The 19,401-nt window shown below is 36.8% G+C and overlaps 1 protein-coding gene across 1 annotated transcript in view; it reads left to right on the plus strand.

Annotated features, from left to right (window-relative positions):
* The first annotated feature begins 6,615 nt into the window (after positions 1-6,615).
* Positions 6,616-19,401, plus strand: part of RAB3C (RAB3C, member RAS oncogene family) — a 90,156-nt gene continuing 77,370 nt past the window's right edge. The window contains exon 1 of the mRNA XM_010005352.1: positions 6,616-6,843. Within this exon, the coding sequence (XP_010003654.1) occupies positions 6,616-6,843 (228 nt within the window). The remainder of the gene's footprint in view (positions 6,844-19,401) is intronic.

Here is a 19,401-nt window from a genome sequence, read left to right on the forward strand (position 1 = left end):
AGTTGTTAGGGTATCAGATGTAACGAGGTCCTACCTGGATGCACAGGAGGTTGAGACAGTGTCTCCAGCTGTTTACTCAAGAAGTACTTACCTGTCTGCACCAGGAAGAGATGGGACGTGGCTAGAACTGGGGGTCGCCCCTTTTCAGCATTTTTTATATGTGGAAAAATGTAATGCCCCTTAGCACTGGCAAAAAAAAAAAAAGATAATACACAAGTAAAAGTTATATTATCCAGTTTTTAGCACTTTCTAGGTTGTTGCTTCAAAACAGTTTAACCTGGTAAACTGTACTTCGGTTAATAATTGGAACCTATTTTATAATCTCATGCAGGAGCTCCAGGGGCTCCAGGCTACACATTAGAACACATATTTTATTTTTTTTTCTTATTGAAAATCAGCCCTGTTGTCAGTGGATAAGCAACAATCAATCCCACTGATTTTGTACAATACCAAGAGCACTGCTGGAGTCTGCTTCAATTTGAGTTAAAAACTGCAGCTCTGTTAGCTAATATTTTTCATGCTGGATATCTGTGCAGTAATAGAATTTCAGGGGAGGGTCTGCATCCTCTTCAAGACACACACTCAAAAAGAAGTCTGAAATCTGAAGTTATGTTGATATGGAGTTGTATTTGCTTGACTTTGGACAAAGACTGATAATCTCATAAACCTTTTCCAGAGCAATTGCTCAGGTGTCACACGCTGAAACCTTTCAACCAAAGAGGTGCACTAGAAATAAGCCATTAATCAGTGAGAATGTCTATCAGTTTTCTAATTGGGGAACACAAATAATTAGAATACTGTTTAAAATATCTAGTTCTGCATCCCACATGCATGTGTTGGAAATATTTCTGTGGGATTTTCCATTTTTTACACATGCTTATTGAGATACTGAAGTCGTGTTTAGTATGTATTTGCTTTGGAGAGCATTTAATTAAAAACAAATTTTCTCATAAAGAACGACAACTACACATTGGTCGCTATTGCATTAGACATTTTGACAAGTGTTGAATTCACTGACACTTTAAAATAGTTGTGAAAACGAAGGGGTGGTAAAACAATAAAATCTAAAGAAGACAAAGTCCATGTATGTAAAACTGCATATGACAAATATCAGAGAACAGCTTTATACATATAAATATATATATATTGATATTTTTATTTTTATATATTTATATATGTATATACACATATATATATATATGACTGTCAGTAGAAACATAATTATTGTTAAACAGAACTGAATAAAAGTTAGCAGAAATCACAGCCTTAGTCTACAAAGACACAGCAGAGAGCTATAAAAAATCCTACAAATTCTGCTTTTTTAAGGCTGGTGAGATGGCCAAGTAGCATCTATTTTTTATCACGTCTCTTCCAAAATTATAATCAAAAGCAACTGGATTTTTCCAAGATGTGAAAATGCAATCTGGCAAATGAGATTTGATTTTCACTTGTAGTTTCTGCATGTTTGTTTTTTTTTCTCCTTACACTGTTTCCAGCATACTCAAATATTATTCTTAGTAAAGATTGCAGTAAAACAAAATTCTGTCATGGATTCTTGTTCTTAAGTGTCATTTTCCAACAGTAGGCTAGTATAGGTTGTTCTTGTTCAGATGTCATTTAGACTGGCTGAACTAATTGCTTGATTTATCTGTTTTAGCCGTCTGATTTCCTGTTACTTAAAACAAGTGTACTTACTTATTTGCACACAAAGAATTTATGGAACAGTCTGTTACAGAGCTGCCAACTCTGAATTGTAGAGCAAAAGAGTATGTCTTTTAATCAGGACAAAAATGATTCAGGGAAGGGTATAAAAATTGTTTTCCCATTTCCATCAAGCAGTAATTAAAAAAGAAAACAAAAAAGTTAAAATATTTTAGCAGAATGAGAGAAAAGACCTATAGAGTGTCACTGGATTTCTGTATTTATGAATTCCTTCATTCAATCTCAAGATCATGCTACATCTCTGTGGACAAGGAGGGCCAATAATAACAAGAAAGGGAGCACAAACAGTCTTTCCAGAGGAGATACCTAATGTAAAAGTTTGCTATTGCCATCTTCTGAATATAAGTTGATCTGTGTCAAAGTTTGTGACTGCGTTTTTCTAGCTGTGTTTTCAAATAACAGATCGAAGTCTTACTAGTGCTTATGGCCATGGACAGGGCTTTGGTTTAGAAGTCAAAGTCAATGAACTCTCTTTTCTGTGAAATGTAGACGTCTGTATGGTTTCTGCATGTTCTTTTACAAACTGTTCTGAATGATTTCTTACACTGACTCACTCACTTCCAGTTTCACTTCTTACCTGATTGTAACCTGAACATTTTCCACATACCTGCAGTTTGCCATAATAAAAAAAGTAGCAGGGTAGTTTGGATAACCCATTCTTAGGGTTTATCAGAGCATATGGGCGTTAATGATGACAGTTTGTAGAAAATGCTATTTCTCTAGAGACCCTCTCTTTTACTTGTCAGGGCATCAGATCATTTCAAATCTGACAGAGGCTGAAGAGCTGAGGAAGTGGAAAATAATCTGCTTTGCTAAGGAAATAAGTGAGAAGGTTTTCTTCTTAGCTCTTTGTATCCTTTTGTAACTGGCAATGGTTACGCCCAGACAAAACAGGTTTATAAAAGACTCACCCAAATACAGTGGAAAAGAACAAACAAAAAGTCGGCTTCCAGATATTTAAGATGTTATTATAAAATTATGATTCAAAAAGCCAAATCAAAGCTATCAGACATAGGAGTTAGCATGATGATTCATCTCCTATTACTCAGCAGAATTATTAGATATGTCAGTCTTGGTTCAGATTAAAAGAGCCAGTGAGTCTACAGAGCAGGTTATATACACCTTTTTGTTTGCTGATTAAGCTGGATTTGGAGTCAGTAGCCCTTTTTCTGTAACTACCCAATTTTTGGAAGTGCACTGTGGAAGCTCATTTCCTGGCTGTTAGATACTTTCTTATCTCAGCTTAGAGGCTCTCAGATCTAGTTTATCCTCACTTCTTAATGTCCAGTGTCTGCTCCAGGATACATCAGTCTAAATCATTCTCATTCCATAGTATTCCATATCCATAGATTCTCCAGATCACTATCTGGAGAAACAAGCTTGTATTTCGCTTACTATTTACGTACTTATTTATCTCATAAGATAAATTCACCATTCTTCTCGTCTTCCTAATAACCTTCTCTACTTTCCAGTTTGAACTCAGCTTCCATAAACACACTTGACCAAATTGTTACTAAAAACATCTCATTAGTGCCTTAGATAGTGGCATTAGTATTTCATTTTGTCTCTTGGCCTGATGCAGCTGCTGTAGCAAGTGAGAATCTGAACAGTCTTTGCTAGTTTCATGATGCTGAGCACTGCACTAAGTAGGCCAAATGACAGAGGCTTTTGACCATCTTTTCTTCATGCTCTTTACCATACCCAGTAGGACGAAATTTATTTCTATTGGAGTGCCTGGCCTGACACAACTTATATTTATTCTTCTCAGAGCTGCAGTATTTTGATGGCTTCTTGATATCTTGTGTTAGACTAACCCACCTAAGAGTTTATCAAAATATTGAAGAATGAACCTCAGTATTTTCAATCCCAGTTTTTCTTTCCTTTTCCATCTTATTTTCCACTCATCCTGCTTTAGGCACCCAGAGTGGAGTGTATATGTAAGTGCAAATGGAATTGATGGGCGGGCCAGGGAGGACATGGCGTGGTGCTGTGCAGAACTGAGAAAGCTCTTCAAATTAACTGTTAGAGGATGAGGTTCACTAAGGCCATGAAGAGTAACATAGACAAAAATTTTGTTATTATCATTGAGGTGGCAGGCAAGTGCACATTTTCCAGACTTTTGTTCTCAACCCTACCTGGTTTTAACCTCTTCTTTTGGGACCAAGGAAAAAGCTGAACATGAGAGTTGTAAAGTACCTGGGTCTCATATAGAAATCTGAATAATGATTAAACTGGCCTATGCCTATAAATAATCCAAATTTAAGGAGTTTAAAGATGTGCTGTAATCAGGGAGGCATACAGAGCCATCCTTTTTTTGTCCTTGGACCATATTTAAGCTGGGGACATACCTTCTCCCACTTTTGATTACGAGCAGACATGTGAGACTGCCTGACTGTAGGTCATTGTCTCGAGCTTAGATTTCCCAGGGGACTCTCAGGTCTGTCTTGAGTCCTCTAGGAAGTGTCCTGAGACTGTCTTTGGTGTTAACATCCTGATGGGTGCAGGAATGTGAGTAGGAACTCATTCAACAAAAGAGTAAGTGTACAGTATGCTAATGAAAGTAGCCTTGTGCATTCAGTCTTCAGTATTACTAAATAAGGATGAAATTTTATTAAAGAAAAAAACCACCAGTGTGGTTTGCTGAAAGTGATGCTTGCTTACTATATACATTTAATCCAATGAGCTGAGAACTTGGTCAAAATCAAGAAAATAGTTTTCACTTCCTCAGAAACAGGGCATAATGAAATTGGTGAGGCTAGTATGTTTATTTTGTTCCCATCCAGGTATATAGTATTTAATTACAGGCCTGAACATGGCATTACAGATGATTATTTTCACCATGGTTTCCAAAGGAGCATTAGCTTCTTCACATTTATCTGCCAAATACCCCTGTAGTTGGGACAAGTCCTGTTAGGAGTGAACTGACATATTAATAGGTCAGGAAAGGGGCTACAGTGCACCCCCTACTTGAAATCAGCAGCTTGCACTTGAGAAAGAGAAGCATTGCAAGCATATTCAGAAAGTTTGAGAGGACCAAGCAGCTAGGTTTCCTCTAGACAATCCAGAGAATCGTCTGAAGTGGGAGCCTGGTGTAGTTGTTGTGAATTGTACTCTGAAGAGTCTGTCTCTGTTCTTAACACAGAATGAGTTTGGGAAGTAGTGGAAAAGTCTTAGCACCCAGGCTGAGTCTGATGTTTCTTCATGTTAGTGCAGGCACTAGTATTATTCTAAAACTTATTTGGGTTTTGAACGGGAATTAAAGGACCACTTTTGGTAGTCAAGGGAGACTGTCTCTCTAGGCTAAAGTTAGTCCCTCCAAACAGTTTGAATTATTGTCAATACCTCACTATTCTTCTCATGATTCTTCCATATGGTGAAAGATGGAGAAATAAGTCCTTTTCTATGCCTTTCCTATGCCTGCTGCATCCTGTAATAAGCAGACATACTCCTACCCCTGAAATAAAAGCTGTCTGCAATTCTGTGTTCAACTCTCCTATAATTCTGTTTATGGTACTGCAGGTAATGAATCTATATAATCAAGGCACAGTGAAGGTGGTGGATTTTGGTTTTTACTAGGTTTTAAGAACTTTCAAGGAAACTATTGTATGGGTAATGCACATAAACATATTTAGAGGAGTACAGAAATTTCTTTGTGGAGAAAGTCTGTGTTTAAAAACCATTCACAGGAAACATAATCTTACTCAGGAAGGCAACATAATGAACAAGATTTAGCAAGATTATTATTAGAATGCAGACCTCCTGGTTTCTCTGCTCGCTGAATCATACTGTTAGTGAAGTGTTAGGCATTCAAGTACATAGGGATGAATTGTAATCACATAGGACTGAGAGCAGCAAATGAAATGAAAGCCAAAACCCCTTTTTGTAAGCCCTAAGCAAATTATAGAAGCTAAATGAAAGGCTTCAGAGGAGGTAAAATCAAGAAAAAAAAAAATATTCTTGCTAGAAGTGGTAACTACTGGTTTCAGCTGCTGCCTTACAGAGAGCAACCAAAAGGGCAGCGGAACAGGCTGCTGGGAGAAGTGTACAGGTTACACCTTAGAATCCCCAGCCACTGCACAGTGTTTTATCTGCTGGACTTCTTTGATTTATTGTTACAAACTGTGCACAACATCAGCATACTCTTTACTACTTTGTAGGCAGTAGTGATTAGACTGGTATAAACAGCATGTTGGTTTTTTTTTGTTTTTTCTCATGTTCTAAGCAATATATATCCCCTGAAGTTTTACATTAAGGGAGATTAGTGAAGGTGGACAGAATTTGTTCCTGTCTTTTGCTATAGGAATCAGAAAGATGAAAGATTACTGATTATTTTTTTGTTCTAAAACTTTATTGTTTCATGCCTGTGAAAGAAGTGAACAAATATTACGGCCAGTGCAAACACTCAGGATGCAAGCACGTTTGTACCCAGGACTACATTTAATCAAGAATTTTATTCACTACCAAATAGTAGAATAATTCTGAAATCAGACTCCTGATTGCATTATTTACAAAATATGAATCTTACAAGGAATTTTCTCTCAAAAGCTTGCTTCTTCCGTTGTCTCTTTCCAGACTTTTTGTCCTCACTTCTATATGCCTCCTCAATAGCCCAAAGCTGGCATACTGTTGTTTGTACTATGAGACAGCAGAATTAACTCAGAACTGTCCAGGACTTTTAGAAGTCTTATACCAGTCACCAGTGATGTTTACGTAGTCTTTTGCAACTGATACAATCATCACGGATACAAAAATCATAGAAAATTAATTAAACTTATGTGGACAACTTATTGAGTTCATTCATCTCTGATATCAAAACTCCAATAAAATCTAAAAGTTTCCAGTTTTATGTGATAAAAGAGACAATAAACTATTTCTTTTTATTTTTAATTACAGATGGCGTCTGCTCAAGATTCCAGATATGGCCAGAAAGATACATCTGACCAGAACTTTGATTACATGTTCAAGCTGCTTATTATTGGCAACAGCAGTGTTGGGAAAACCTCCTTTTTGTTCCGATATGCTGATGACTCCTTTACATCTGCATTTGTAAGCACAGTTGGGATCGATTTCAAAGTTAAAACGGTTTTCAAAAATGAAAAAAGAATTAAGCTACAGATTTGGGTAAGCAAAAAAATAATAATTCTATGAGCTAAGCAAACTGTAGCAGTTTGATATATAGTATTTCAACTCGTGTAGGTTTGCACTGAGTGCCACAACCTTTATATATATGTGTGTATATGCATCTACACACACACACACACACACACACACAAACTTATATGTTTATATGTGGTTTATGTATTTACCTATATATATAAAAATATGGCACAATAATGAAAAATCAGTTAATTATTTCCTGCATATTTTTTCTGTCTTGAAGTAGTTTGCACACTTTTTTAGGTACTGAAGTGTGAAAGAGTATATATATATACTCAAATAAACTCCCTCAAAAAATAGCACAGTTTAACACATTAATATCTGTGCAGTGAGGTAAAAGCAATTGCGATTATAGACTATTAAAAGTGATACACTTTACTAAAAGGTATCTTGAAATGTCAGATAGGAACTGGTTTCTTTCCACAAAAAAATAGAAATTCATATAGGAATGAATTGTATTCATCAACCTGATCATCTGAAACATCCTTCTTCTGCTGAGGAAGAAAATGTATGTAATGAGAGAGTGTAACTGCTGGGTTACCCAGGTGTACAAAAAACCCCTCGTCCCTTACCTATAATTTAGAGATGGTAGAAAGATCCTAAGTGTAGGCAAGTGTGATGCAAGGGAATATGTGTTCTTTTCTGCAAACTTGTCAGGAAGAAAGGATAGCCAATACCTACTTACGCAGGAGCCACTGGTGCTCACATCTCCGAATTCTTGTGTGATAGTGTGACAGTCAGTGGAGGGGGGGGATAACAAAAGATTCAACAATGTGGGATCTGGAATTAAAACTTCCAGTCTTTCCTATCTTCCTCGGGTGCTTGAAGAATTTGAACAGTGTTTCCTTAATGAGAAGTTCGTAAGAGCCTTATTAACCATGATTTTCTATTTTTGTGCCTGGATACAAGTAATTAAAAAAAATATTTTATTATAAGCCGCCATTAAATATCAGGAAATCTCACATCAAATATAACCAGTTCATCTACTCTATTTTGAACAGCAGGTAAATCAATTATCTTTTTTATGTGGCACAGAGGTGAATTTCCCAGTTTCCTGGGCTATGTCTCATTTGCGTCTTTTTAGGTAGGCTTCAGCTGTAGTTATCTTAAATAGTTTGTTCTCTTCCCCTAGGAACTGAATAGTTCGTTGTTCTCTTCCTCTAGGAACTGAAACATAAACTCTTTGCCTCTCAATTTCTCTACTTTTCTAAGCTTGGATTCTTGCTATGACATTAACAGTGCTACATACTAGGTAATTGTGTGTTATGTGGGTGCTTTGACCGCAATAACTTGCTAGTTTTGTTGTAATACTTTAATGTTGGAGATCGCCTGGTTATTCACATTGATGTTGCCTTATTATTTTTTGATAATGGAGCAATAAAGTCTTTACACAGTTCTTTTAATCACTAAGTATCCTCTACAAGTACGTTATTGTTCATGTCTCTCCTAGCTAAAGCAGATACATTAGTTTACAATCTTGTATTAATGTGCTTACTTTGAAACTGGCATATTTCTCATAACGGCTCTCCATGGCAGACTACAAGTATGTGCTTGGCTCAAAGTAGTCTATTAATCTAAATGTGTTCAGGGCTATCTGTGGCATAGAGAGGATATAGAAAATGTATTCTGGCCAACTGGAATAAACTTACATTTCTAGCAAAACAGGTATTTTATTATTCTTTGTATGGCAGTAACAGACAGAGTCCAAAATGTTTCTGACAGTCCTTGCCTGAACGAACTTGCAAGTGAAGTGAAACAAACGTAAGGGCTCCATATCTCATAGAGAAGAGGCAACAGAGGCTCAGGGCATAGAAGAGACCTTCCTTAAGTCACCTACGAGGTCATAGTTAAATACTAGGGACAAGACTTAAGATCCTACTTTCATGCTAAAGCTTTTTAGCCCAGCCAGCACTGCATCTTCATAGAATCATGGAATCATAGAATGGTTTGGGTTGTAGGGACCTTAAAGATCAGCAAGTTACAACCCCCCTGCACTGGCAGGACACCTCCCACTAGACTTTCCCTGTAGGCCCCCTTTAGGTACCAAAAGGCTTCCATGAGGTCTTTTTGCAGCCTTCTTTTCTTCAGGCTGAAGAACCACACCTCTCTCAGCCTGTCTCAATAGGAGAGGTGCTCCAGCCCTCTGCCGTGAAGAAATGCATGGAATACCACTGTTCTGCTGCCCTTGCCTGGCAATAGGACACAGAAAGTGTAAATAATAATGCTGTTAACTTAACTGCAATTCCCTATCTGGAAACACAGTTAATGCAGCCTGGGTCCTCTTACAATTTTGTACATGTTCTTCTTGGCTAGACATTTAAACTTCATGACTAATAGAATTTTCAGAATTATACTATCTGTTAATGTTAAAGTATGTTGGAGCTTGAAACACTGATTTCCTCAGACAATTCTCTTACCAGTGAAGGGTGCAAGTTTGAAAGTCAGCATGGACACTGAAGGAAGCAGTCATTATTTCTTAATAAAATTCACTGTGTGATTATCACAGATAAACTGGCAGGTTTAACAGGTTTAAGTAGGTGCTGTGTTACATACTGGGATGTACTGCAGGTCTTTTCTTTGTTTTGAGGTTGCTTTGAGGCAACAGTGTCTTATTCATAGATTTAAAGGACCTGAACTGAATTGTCTTCTTTCATTGTTCATCAGGGAGGATGAGGCTCTCTCTAGTTCTGCCCATTATATCTTTTTCATAAGGTCAGAAGGAGCCTGCTCAGAGAGCTATAACAATGGCTTTTTTTCTTTGTGAGCCAAACACTTTTTTTTCCACAATATTTCTTGCTGGAATTGAGAGAGGTTCAGGGTTCAAGTGCTGTATCCATTAGCGATAGCACATTACTTTGTCATAGGACCACCAGATGGCCCTGAAATTTGTTTCACGGCAAGTTATAAATGTGACAGCCCTGGTATGGACATTACAGAGACAGTATATTAACAAGTTTTTTACCTTTTAAAGGAGAGAAATCCATTTAAAAGTCATTTTGCCCCAAAAGGTATTGATTTGTCAATAGAAAGTAGAAGAAGATTTGGAAAGGAATTGCATTTGCATTCAGCACATACATGCATAAGATGAAAGTCCATCAGAGGGCTCTAGGATGTTTTACAGTGTCAAATAATAAACAGCAATAATTTTTTCCTCCATTTGGTTTGAGCTAGTAATATTGAAGGACAGGACTGGAAGGCTGTAAGATACTTTGTGTTTCAAACTGCTAGATTTCAAATTCTTAATTAAAAAGACAATGGCTCATCAATACAAATTCTAACAAAAATACACGCTAAAGAAAATTATTAGAGGTGCAAATCAGAAAATAAAATTAAGCTTAACATTTTAAGTCTATCACTGTATTCACTGTATAAATCATTAAATTCAGTATACCCTATAGCTGTCATGCCATAAGGGTTTGCTTTACTTTTGTAAACTCTGTCAATGGTTTGTTAGAAATATCAGACTGCTAGAGCTTATGGGGAAAATACAAGGTAATTTGGAGACTAGAAATTATTGGCTAACATTTGTCGAAGTGAATCATTAGAATACGGGAAAGAAAGGCAAAATGAAGTGCAGATACTGATCCCTACAAAACAGGCTGAGATTATTAGACAGATCAATATACTTGTTTAACTGTCAAGGTATTCTTACCACATCATTAGCTAGTGTTTAAAATGTACTTGATCAGAACTCTCAGTAATTTCTAGTTTATTTTGGTACGAATTTTGTTTGAGGAATCTCTGATTTTTTTTATTATACAAAAGTACTCTAACTGCATTCATGCAGCAATATTTGTGTGGTTTCTATCTGATTGCAGCACTTTGGAGTATTGACTAAGAACCCTGCACTGCTTTTTGCCACTTAGATCACTTCTGCCTAGGACTACCCATAGTCTTTATTGATTATGTACAATCATTACATACAAAATATATCTTCCTGGAGAAGACAGTGTGAGCTGCCTGTGTTAGCCTTCCTTCCTAGAATTGTGTTTGATGGTTTCATTTGTTACCCAAAATGTTGCTATCTTCACATCAACTGTTTTCTGTAAATTGTCATAAGCCTTAGGACTAAGTTTCATAATTAGAACTATAGTAGCTGCTATAAAAAAGCCAGTAAATATTAGGTACCTGATTTATTATTTTTTTTAAATGCATCAGCTCCCTAAACAGTGCTTTAGCAGTAAAAAGAGGTTCAGTAAAATGAGAATGGAGTCTTTAAGGGACATCCTACAGTAACTTGCAAGTCTGGAGGCAGTGCAATATTGCAGAAATATCCTGTAACAGTGACTGTGGCTAGACCATCAGCGCAAGAAACTCTAAATACACTGGTTCAGAAGGAAGACAATGAAAGCTGAAGCAATAAAAGGGGAGTTGAGTAGTGTGTAGAGACTGGATAGCAAGTGTAGCATGCAGCATATACATGTAGTGAATGTAGGAAATATTTAATCACTGGAGCTTCAAAGCCTGATTTTGTCACATCTGACTCATCTGAGTATTTTTAATTGGTGAATTAGCCACATCCAAGTTTGTTTCATTATTCTTTTATTCTTGTCTCAGGTGCTGGTGACGATGTGTAGCTGCTGCTTTGAATACACAGCCTTTTTACATGAGGGTACTAAATCTAATATTGAAAATGAAATTGACTCATCTCAGCATGAAAATCAAATGCATACCCAATAATATATCAGGCAAAAAGCGATTTGAAGACAGCAATAGAGAAGGCTGAAAACTACAGGCATTTGGGATTTCTCTGGATCCATCTGTACTAGTAAATTAAACATACAAACTATCCTTTTGCTCTGAGTTCAACTGGCATGGAATAGCTTTTATAAATTCCATATTTTTATACTCTTTTAGTCTTTGAAAGAGGATGGACACCTTCAGATTTTGCAATGAGAAGAGTCTCTGTCTTGTGCTAAGTCCTGAATCTTGCCCAGGAACTGTGTGGCAGAGTGCTAGCAAGCCTGGTTGAAAACCATACCAGAAAATATGCTGGCAGTTTCATGGTATAGACAAATCCCATTGCCTCAAAATGCTCCCTGGCATAGCTGGATTTGCTGTAATAGGCATAGCCTCAAAGGCCAGCAGCTCCAGCCAAGCCTCGGGTTAGGCTGACCTACCCTCAGAGATAAGTAATACAATGTGTTCACAAATGTTATTATATCAGAACACTCTAAAGGAACCATTTCTGGGAGAAAATAGTAATGAGGAATGTAGTTGTGATGGTCAGAACACAAACTCTTTCTGAACTTTCCCTGGTAGCTGAAACAAGGTGAAATTCTGGGTAGCTTTTGCTTCTGTTCACCTCCAACAGGTAGATATTATCCCAGTTGTGTTCAGATATTGTTAGCCTAAAGTCTTCCCCTTCTTTTCCGTTGCTTATTTCTATGCAATACATGTCTTTGATGAGCCATGAATACTATCTACCTGAAAGTTTTGGACTAGGATCATATTTTCATAGTGCTGTATTATTTCATGCAATAATGCTTATATCTTCATTGAGAGCTCTTCCACTTACGTGCAAGTCATATTTGGAATACTTTATTTCTCAGAAATAATGGCATTCATTGTTATTTTTCCATAATTTCCCTGCCTTCCCCTATTTTTTTTCTGCCACTTGAAGTATTCAACAACAAATATTAAAGATTTGCACAGCCAACGGAAATCCTATTATTATACAGGCAGTACTGTTGTCTTCAGATTTCAGTCAGAGAACTGCCAGGCTTTTTTCAATTTTTGTATAACTAGGGGATCTTAGTTACTGCCAGAAGTCATATATTTTCCTTAATTTGGTGACTCTTAGTGCTCTCTTTACCTTGGCCTGTTTATTCTTTTTTCTGTTTCTTGTACCTGTTCTTCTGCTTATATTAAACTCACAGTCCATGAATCCCATCAGTTTTCCATGTTTTAATTAAGTAGCCAAGAAAAAAAATGGTTCAATAGTTCACTTTTAGCCAATCAAATAGGAATGAACAGGTGGGAAGGGGAGATGGCTAATGTAAATATTTGTTGGAGAGGAGAAAATTGCTTGCTTAAAAAGCAGTCAAAACAGACAAGCCTTTTCTCTAAACTGCAGCAGATGTTACTATTTTATATAATCTAGATGATGTATACATAATATAAATAAAGTATATATAGCTTAATATTTAAAGGCATAAGAAGAAAATATAAGCAGAGACTGAGAAGATAGTATCTATGTTGCTATTTAAGTTTGCATTTTCTCATACAATGAGGCATAATGAGAGATATTTCATCAGAGCCTGAGTGAGAATAAGACTACAAGTTTATGAGGAAAGGTACCATAAGTGATCTAAAAACACTGAAATTGTTACAGATACTTGCATTATATTTTACTGCAAATCACACTGCAAAAGTGGTAACAGATCTTATACTGCAGTCGTCTCCTGGAAAACACAAAACTGAACTCTAAAACTTCTTGCAAGAAATGCTACTTTGGGACCTATTCTGAGGATGAAATATTTATGTATCCATTATAAAGAATACATGTCTTGTAAAAGTACTTGATGTATTTATTGCATAGAAACAGGGCCCAGCCTTCAGTGCTGAAGAAGATGCTGGCAATGTGAAAGGCATACTCAGTTTGGATGAACTCAAGTGCAAAGAACATATGTTGTACACTTTGTGAGGCTGGCTACAGTGGCCAGTGATGACACTTTTAAAGATTATATGCTTTTATATGCTTTTATTCTAAAAGTGGCACTGGCTATACAAATATTGATGTGACATTGACATTTTATTGCTAGAAAAAGCCCATCTTGAGGGTTTCAAACATTGACTCTAAACCCAACTCAAAAAAAGGATGGTGCCTGTGACTTCTGCACCCTCGCTGAGGAGCCCAGTGACCTGATCCCCTGTGCTTGCTGTTACACCCAGATGCACCAAAGTGGTTGCAAACACCTGGCCTCAGATAGTTTGGAGAGGAAACCTGAGGTAACTGTCAGTCCTGCAACTTCAACTAGCATTGAATTCCACTACTTTTCCCAAGATTCCTTCCGTCATACTAGGTCTAAGATTTTATCCTTTTTCCAAGTTCTGTGCTTTATAAAACCTTCTATTACTTACTTCAACAATTTTGCCGTATACATTTGCTTATAGCTTAGAAATCAGGTTCCTGCCACCAGGTTAGCGCTGTATATATCATAGCTGGACTTTGAATATTTTTTGACAAGGATTCCCGGTATCAGTAAAATGATACATCTGTATTCAAAGGCAAATATTAATTGGAAATAGAAGGTGGCATTTAGAATCATTAAAGTTCTAAACAAGGCTTATCTCACTGTTTAAGTAGAAATTTCTGTGCGGATTTTTTTTAAGATAAACGGAGCTAGCTGAAGACACTTTCTAGAGCACTTCTCTGTAGTGTGTCTTAGGCTGTTTTCTTCATCGAACTCCTGGGAAATGCATCCTGCCAGACCTAAAGTAATTACAGCTCCCCCAAACCTGTGACCAGGCACTCTTAGAAAACATTTTCCCAGCTGCCCCTGCCTTCCACATCACAATCTGTAAGTCACCATCTTTTTCATGTGTGCAAGTGTCATGTAGGTGTTTCACAGGTTTCTTAAAAACTGGTGTAGAGAAAGGGAAATGGAAGATAGAATTGTCTTTCATACATGTGTAACTGAATAGCAAGATCTTTGATTTTACTCAAAGTGAGGAATCAGGATGGGAAGGAAAAATGGAATAGAACAATATTGCTGTGATAGGGATCTGAAGCAAGTACAATAACCTTGGGCTAACACTGAAATACAAGTAAGCTATTTTAATTGTTCAGGTTGAGTAAAATCCAGAGAAATCTGACAGTATACTTTAAACTCTGAGGTGCAATTTATACTTACTAAGCTGTCATTTCAAGAAGCAAGAATAAGTCTATTTCTAAAATGAAATTAATGTTGATGGCATTCCTTAAAGTGAAATCAGCTTGCCTTCCAGGTCCTGTGAACCATTTTAGTGGCACATTTTAGATATCTATAGAGATACAGTGAATATACAAAGAAAACTTAAAAAAACCCATGCATGGTCTTTGCTGTATTTTAATAAGATTCATGTTGTAGCTTAGAGCAAAATGTTGTACTCTTGCTGTGCAGTTGAAATTGGAGGACCAGAGCCTTGGACGGGAGACATAAAGTAAATGCCATGAAAAGGGGAGTGTAGGAACAGTGTTTAAATGTGTAGGCAGGCCTGTTAGTTACATGATGTCATTGTGTTGTTAGACAGAACCTGTAGCAAATGAACAGGTGAGCTGTATTAGAGACACAGGCATTCATTAATTGCCCTAGAAAACATGTGGGGTTGGGCTGACAAGTGGCACATGAACTGTTCTGGCTGCTCCCAATTGCTCCTTCCCCAATTTTACAGTGGAAATTAATACTTGAGTAGTATTTTGAATATGACAAAGGTCTTACTTAGAGTCCCTCTAGGACTCAAGTATTTGTCTTACTTCATGTCCATGAGCCACTATCCTTCCTTCTGTTATTTAGGCTAAATTCTTTTCAAAAAGTCCATCAATGCAGGTGCTAAGAAGGCTTTTTCACAGCACTCTGCTTATATTTATGAAATGAGGATGTCAGAATTGTTTCATTAACTGGCTGCATCCCATAAAATAGAGCTGGTGGCAGGCAGGAAGTCATAACAGAAGTGTGACTCAAGGGTGATAAACACGACATCAGTGTGGTCATTGTATATCATGAGTCTGGTAGATGAAGAAATTCACTAGATGATAGATAAGTATGAATGTGTGTTTGCTATGTTGCAGAGAGTATAAAATCTATTAAGGCAGAAGGGAATTTTGAAGATCATCTAATGGCAAGAGGGGTTCTAGTTACATAGGGTAGGAAATGGAAAGGCTGAGAAAACCAGTAGAGGTGTAGTGGGCTAATTAGAGGAGAAGAAAGGAAAAAAAAAATTTTGATTGGAGCAAATATGAGTCATGTGAAAATGAATGTCATTCCTGAAGCAAGACAGTAATTAACAGCCTCAAGGTTAAAAAGACCTTACAGAAAAGCCAGATAGTGCAGAAGAAAAGCCTCTAAGCTGAAGATAATGAATGCCATTTTGATCATATGGGAACACGGAGTCTTAAAAGCTAAATGGAAGAAATAATGATGCAAGATGGCATTTGTATATTACTCTATTGGACATCAGCTCTGGGGATTAAACCCATATATTTTTAGAGCTAAAATCATGAGCACTTCTTGCTTTATTTGAAAGGCTAAGGCTGCCTATGAAAAAGTCCTCTTTTAAACCAGACATTATAAGGACTGGTCTGTCTGAGAGGACTGAACCTGTGATTTTAAAGGGATAGAACAAAGAAAACCTGGAAACTCTTTGTACATTCTGTCTGTCCCATACATGTAGATAAGCAGCGGAAGTCCTACTAGAGGATGTTGTACATGCTAAAAGTTTACATGAGTTAAGAGAAATCTGGGTATATTTGTGTAAGAGATACTTACTGAGAGTATTTATATACAAAGAAACTAATTCTAGCTCAGGAAACCATATAGCTGCATGTGGCTAGAGATTGGGAACACTAAAAAAATTATCATATATGTCTACCTTGCTGTTACAATTTTCCCTAAACATTTAATCATCAACAGTGCTAGAGAGCATACTGGTTAGGTAGACTTCTGTCTCAACTCAGCAAGACTGATTGTATGTGTTTATTTGTGACTAAAACAGATTGGTTCTTTCTTTCTTACCCTGTTTTTTATGAAGCTATATTTCCTTGCTAGAAAGGCGCAAGAATATTCAGTTACAGCCATTTTATTCCTCAGGCCTCTGTCACATACAAATGAGCCTTAATACTTTTAAAATATCAGCATCTAGGGAAATAGAAATTTCTCCTGCTCTCTGCTGCAACAAGGTTTTCTGAGAGTTGTAGTAGTATGCAAATAATCACAGAAAAAGTTGGAGGTGAGACATGGCAGCACTGAAGTCTTCTTGAATCATCATTGTGAAGAATGCAAGGTCATTCCAGGAACCATTTTTAAGGCACTGCTAAGAGGCTAAAATTGGTGTAAATATCTTGTAGTTCCCAGTAGATTACATACTGGCTTTCTTTTGCGCAATCATAAAATGTCTTTACTTTTTTTAAAACCTCAGATATCACACTCTTATTTCCTTCTAAATTATTTTAGAAATCCTAGGCCCCAGAGCTGTGGTTCTTAGCCATTCATATTTGGGCCCATGGTGCCGCATGGTCTGTGAAGTGACCGCAGATTAAAAAATAATATGCATTCTTGTCCTGAATAGGGTGAGATAGAAGACAAGACACATATGCAAAGATAAAGATTTACTGCATATAATGCTAGAGTTTTAACTCCTTAAAGTGGAAGGCAAAAGCAAAGTCAAATTGTAGGCAAATTTGGAGATCCGAACAAAGTTGAAGTTTGAATGCAATAAAATTTACTACTTGTAGTTATATCAAACAGTAAAGGTTAATGATTAAAATGTTGAACACTTACTTATTATCAAGTTTGATACTACGCCTAGAACATTAACTATCAATTTTAAAGGATGCTATAATCTTAATGATGAAAATAACTTAAATAACTTAAATGTTTGCTAATAAAGACAGTAAAGGAATTAATATCTCTTATCCTTGCTTGGCCACAGCTGGGTGTCCCTGAGGGGGGGTCTTAATTCTCAAGAACCAGTCTCTTTGCAGGCATCTCTGATGGAGAGGAGAAGGTCCAGCAGCTTCCTGGGAAAGTGTACGGGAAGTTTGCCAATCAAAGATGGGACCAGGCTTTTATAGAGTAAAGTGGATTGACTACTGTCATTTAACTATTTAGCCATATCTCCAAAATCTGTTCATTCTTACTTTATCTCTGTTTATCTCTGACCTAGTTGTGGCTGGGCTCTGTGTTCTTCCAACATCAGAGAGCAGCTGGTGTTACAAACGTCAACTTGGCCTCTGTTTGTACTTTCAATATTGTTACCAGCTTAGAGCTTGCCAGGCCCTTTCCTTTCCCATGGGAATCTTTCCACTCCAGGCCTGGGCCTGCAAAACTGAGAGACAAAAACAGTTGAATCATAGAGGGAAACTGAGGCAGGCATATTGAGAGATGGAGCTCCCTGCTACAATTCTTCTACATATAAGAAAGGAAATGCTGTGAGGGAAATTCAGTAGTTTACATTAATTAGCCCAACCTGTATTTGGCTAGAAATTAACAGCTCATTTAGAGTGTTTCTAAAAAATAAGTTGAGGCTTAGAAAGCCCTATTTTACGTCTGCAAACGTAGGAACATGCTATCACCTATCTGACTTGGAATAACCATTCTCTCTTAGATCCTAGTTTCTTCTTAATTCTTCCTTTGTATAAACTATAGAGTTCATTCTGACCTCAGCACAGCCCCTGGGTCTTAATTATTTGATATTTTCCATTTGGTTCTGCCAGCTAGGAAGTGAAATATTATTATATTAATTTTGTTCTCTTGCATATAAAAAGTAAGTAACTACTTACAGTTGTAAGAGTATGAGAAAGTTTTGAGGGAAGACTGGCAGCTGGAAAACAAAGTTTCAAAGTTGTACCTTTGAAACAAGGATGGCCAGTGGCTGAGAGATTGCTCTTGGTTTATGTCATGGCTTTTAATAATTTTTGCAAAAATCTGTATGCTGTAAATTAATGACCACCAGAGCACTTTGGGCAGGTTATGAGTAGCACAAATGATGTGAAGATGACAGAGACTAACTGATGCATCTGTGTTCTGCATGCAGAAGCCTACTGTAGATGCTGAGATGATGGCAGTGGTTAAGGCATTTTTTTGTTTATTAGAACCAGGTAGCTATGTTCTAATTCTGAATTTCACTGGTGAAGAAAAAGGTTTTGCAGCAGGAAGATTGAATGAGTACTAACAATTATAAATCAGGAAAATTTAGAGTTCAAAGACATGCATATATCACCTTTGTTAAATTTTTGAGAAAGGATGTGAGAAAGAGAGTGGCAATCATGGTAGAATTTTTAAGGAAAATAATAAAGCTTTCTAAGCCACTGTTTGTGGATAGCTGCTTACATCCATTTTATGGAAAAAAAGTTATCTTCTTTATTTGATCTGATGTCATTATGGAATTTTATTGTGATCGTGGTTTTATCTTGTAAAATTTTCATGGCAGAATCCAGAAAATTCAAGACAGTATCTATGCTTTTTGGTGTAGAAAATGTTGCTGATGCCACATATTTTTACAAAAATGTGGAGAACTGAGATTAGAGCTTAGACAATTTGTATTGGATTAAGGTTATATTTTCCAGTCCTTTGAAGATAGGTCATAATGCCTGTTTACAGGCTGATAGATTTAAGATCCTGTGTATACTGCTAATTGTTTCTAAAGGTGTTTATGATGGATGTTTCCCTTAGAGAAAGAGGCTGCACTTCCTTAATTTTGGTATTTTATCAAACATTTCTGACCATGATTTTTGGCAAGCAGAAACTACTTTTGTTACAGTCAGTGGAAAATGCCTCATAAAGAACTTGCTAAGGATGTTGTATGATTTCTTAAGCCTTT

This window comes from Chaetura pelagica, unplaced genomic scaffold, assembly GCF_000747805.2.
Source record: "Chaetura pelagica isolate M959 unplaced genomic scaffold, ChaPel_1.0 scaffold37, whole genome shotgun sequence".
In the NCBI taxonomy this organism is placed as follows: domain Eukaryota; kingdom Metazoa; phylum Chordata; class Aves; order Apodiformes; family Apodidae; genus Chaetura; species Chaetura pelagica.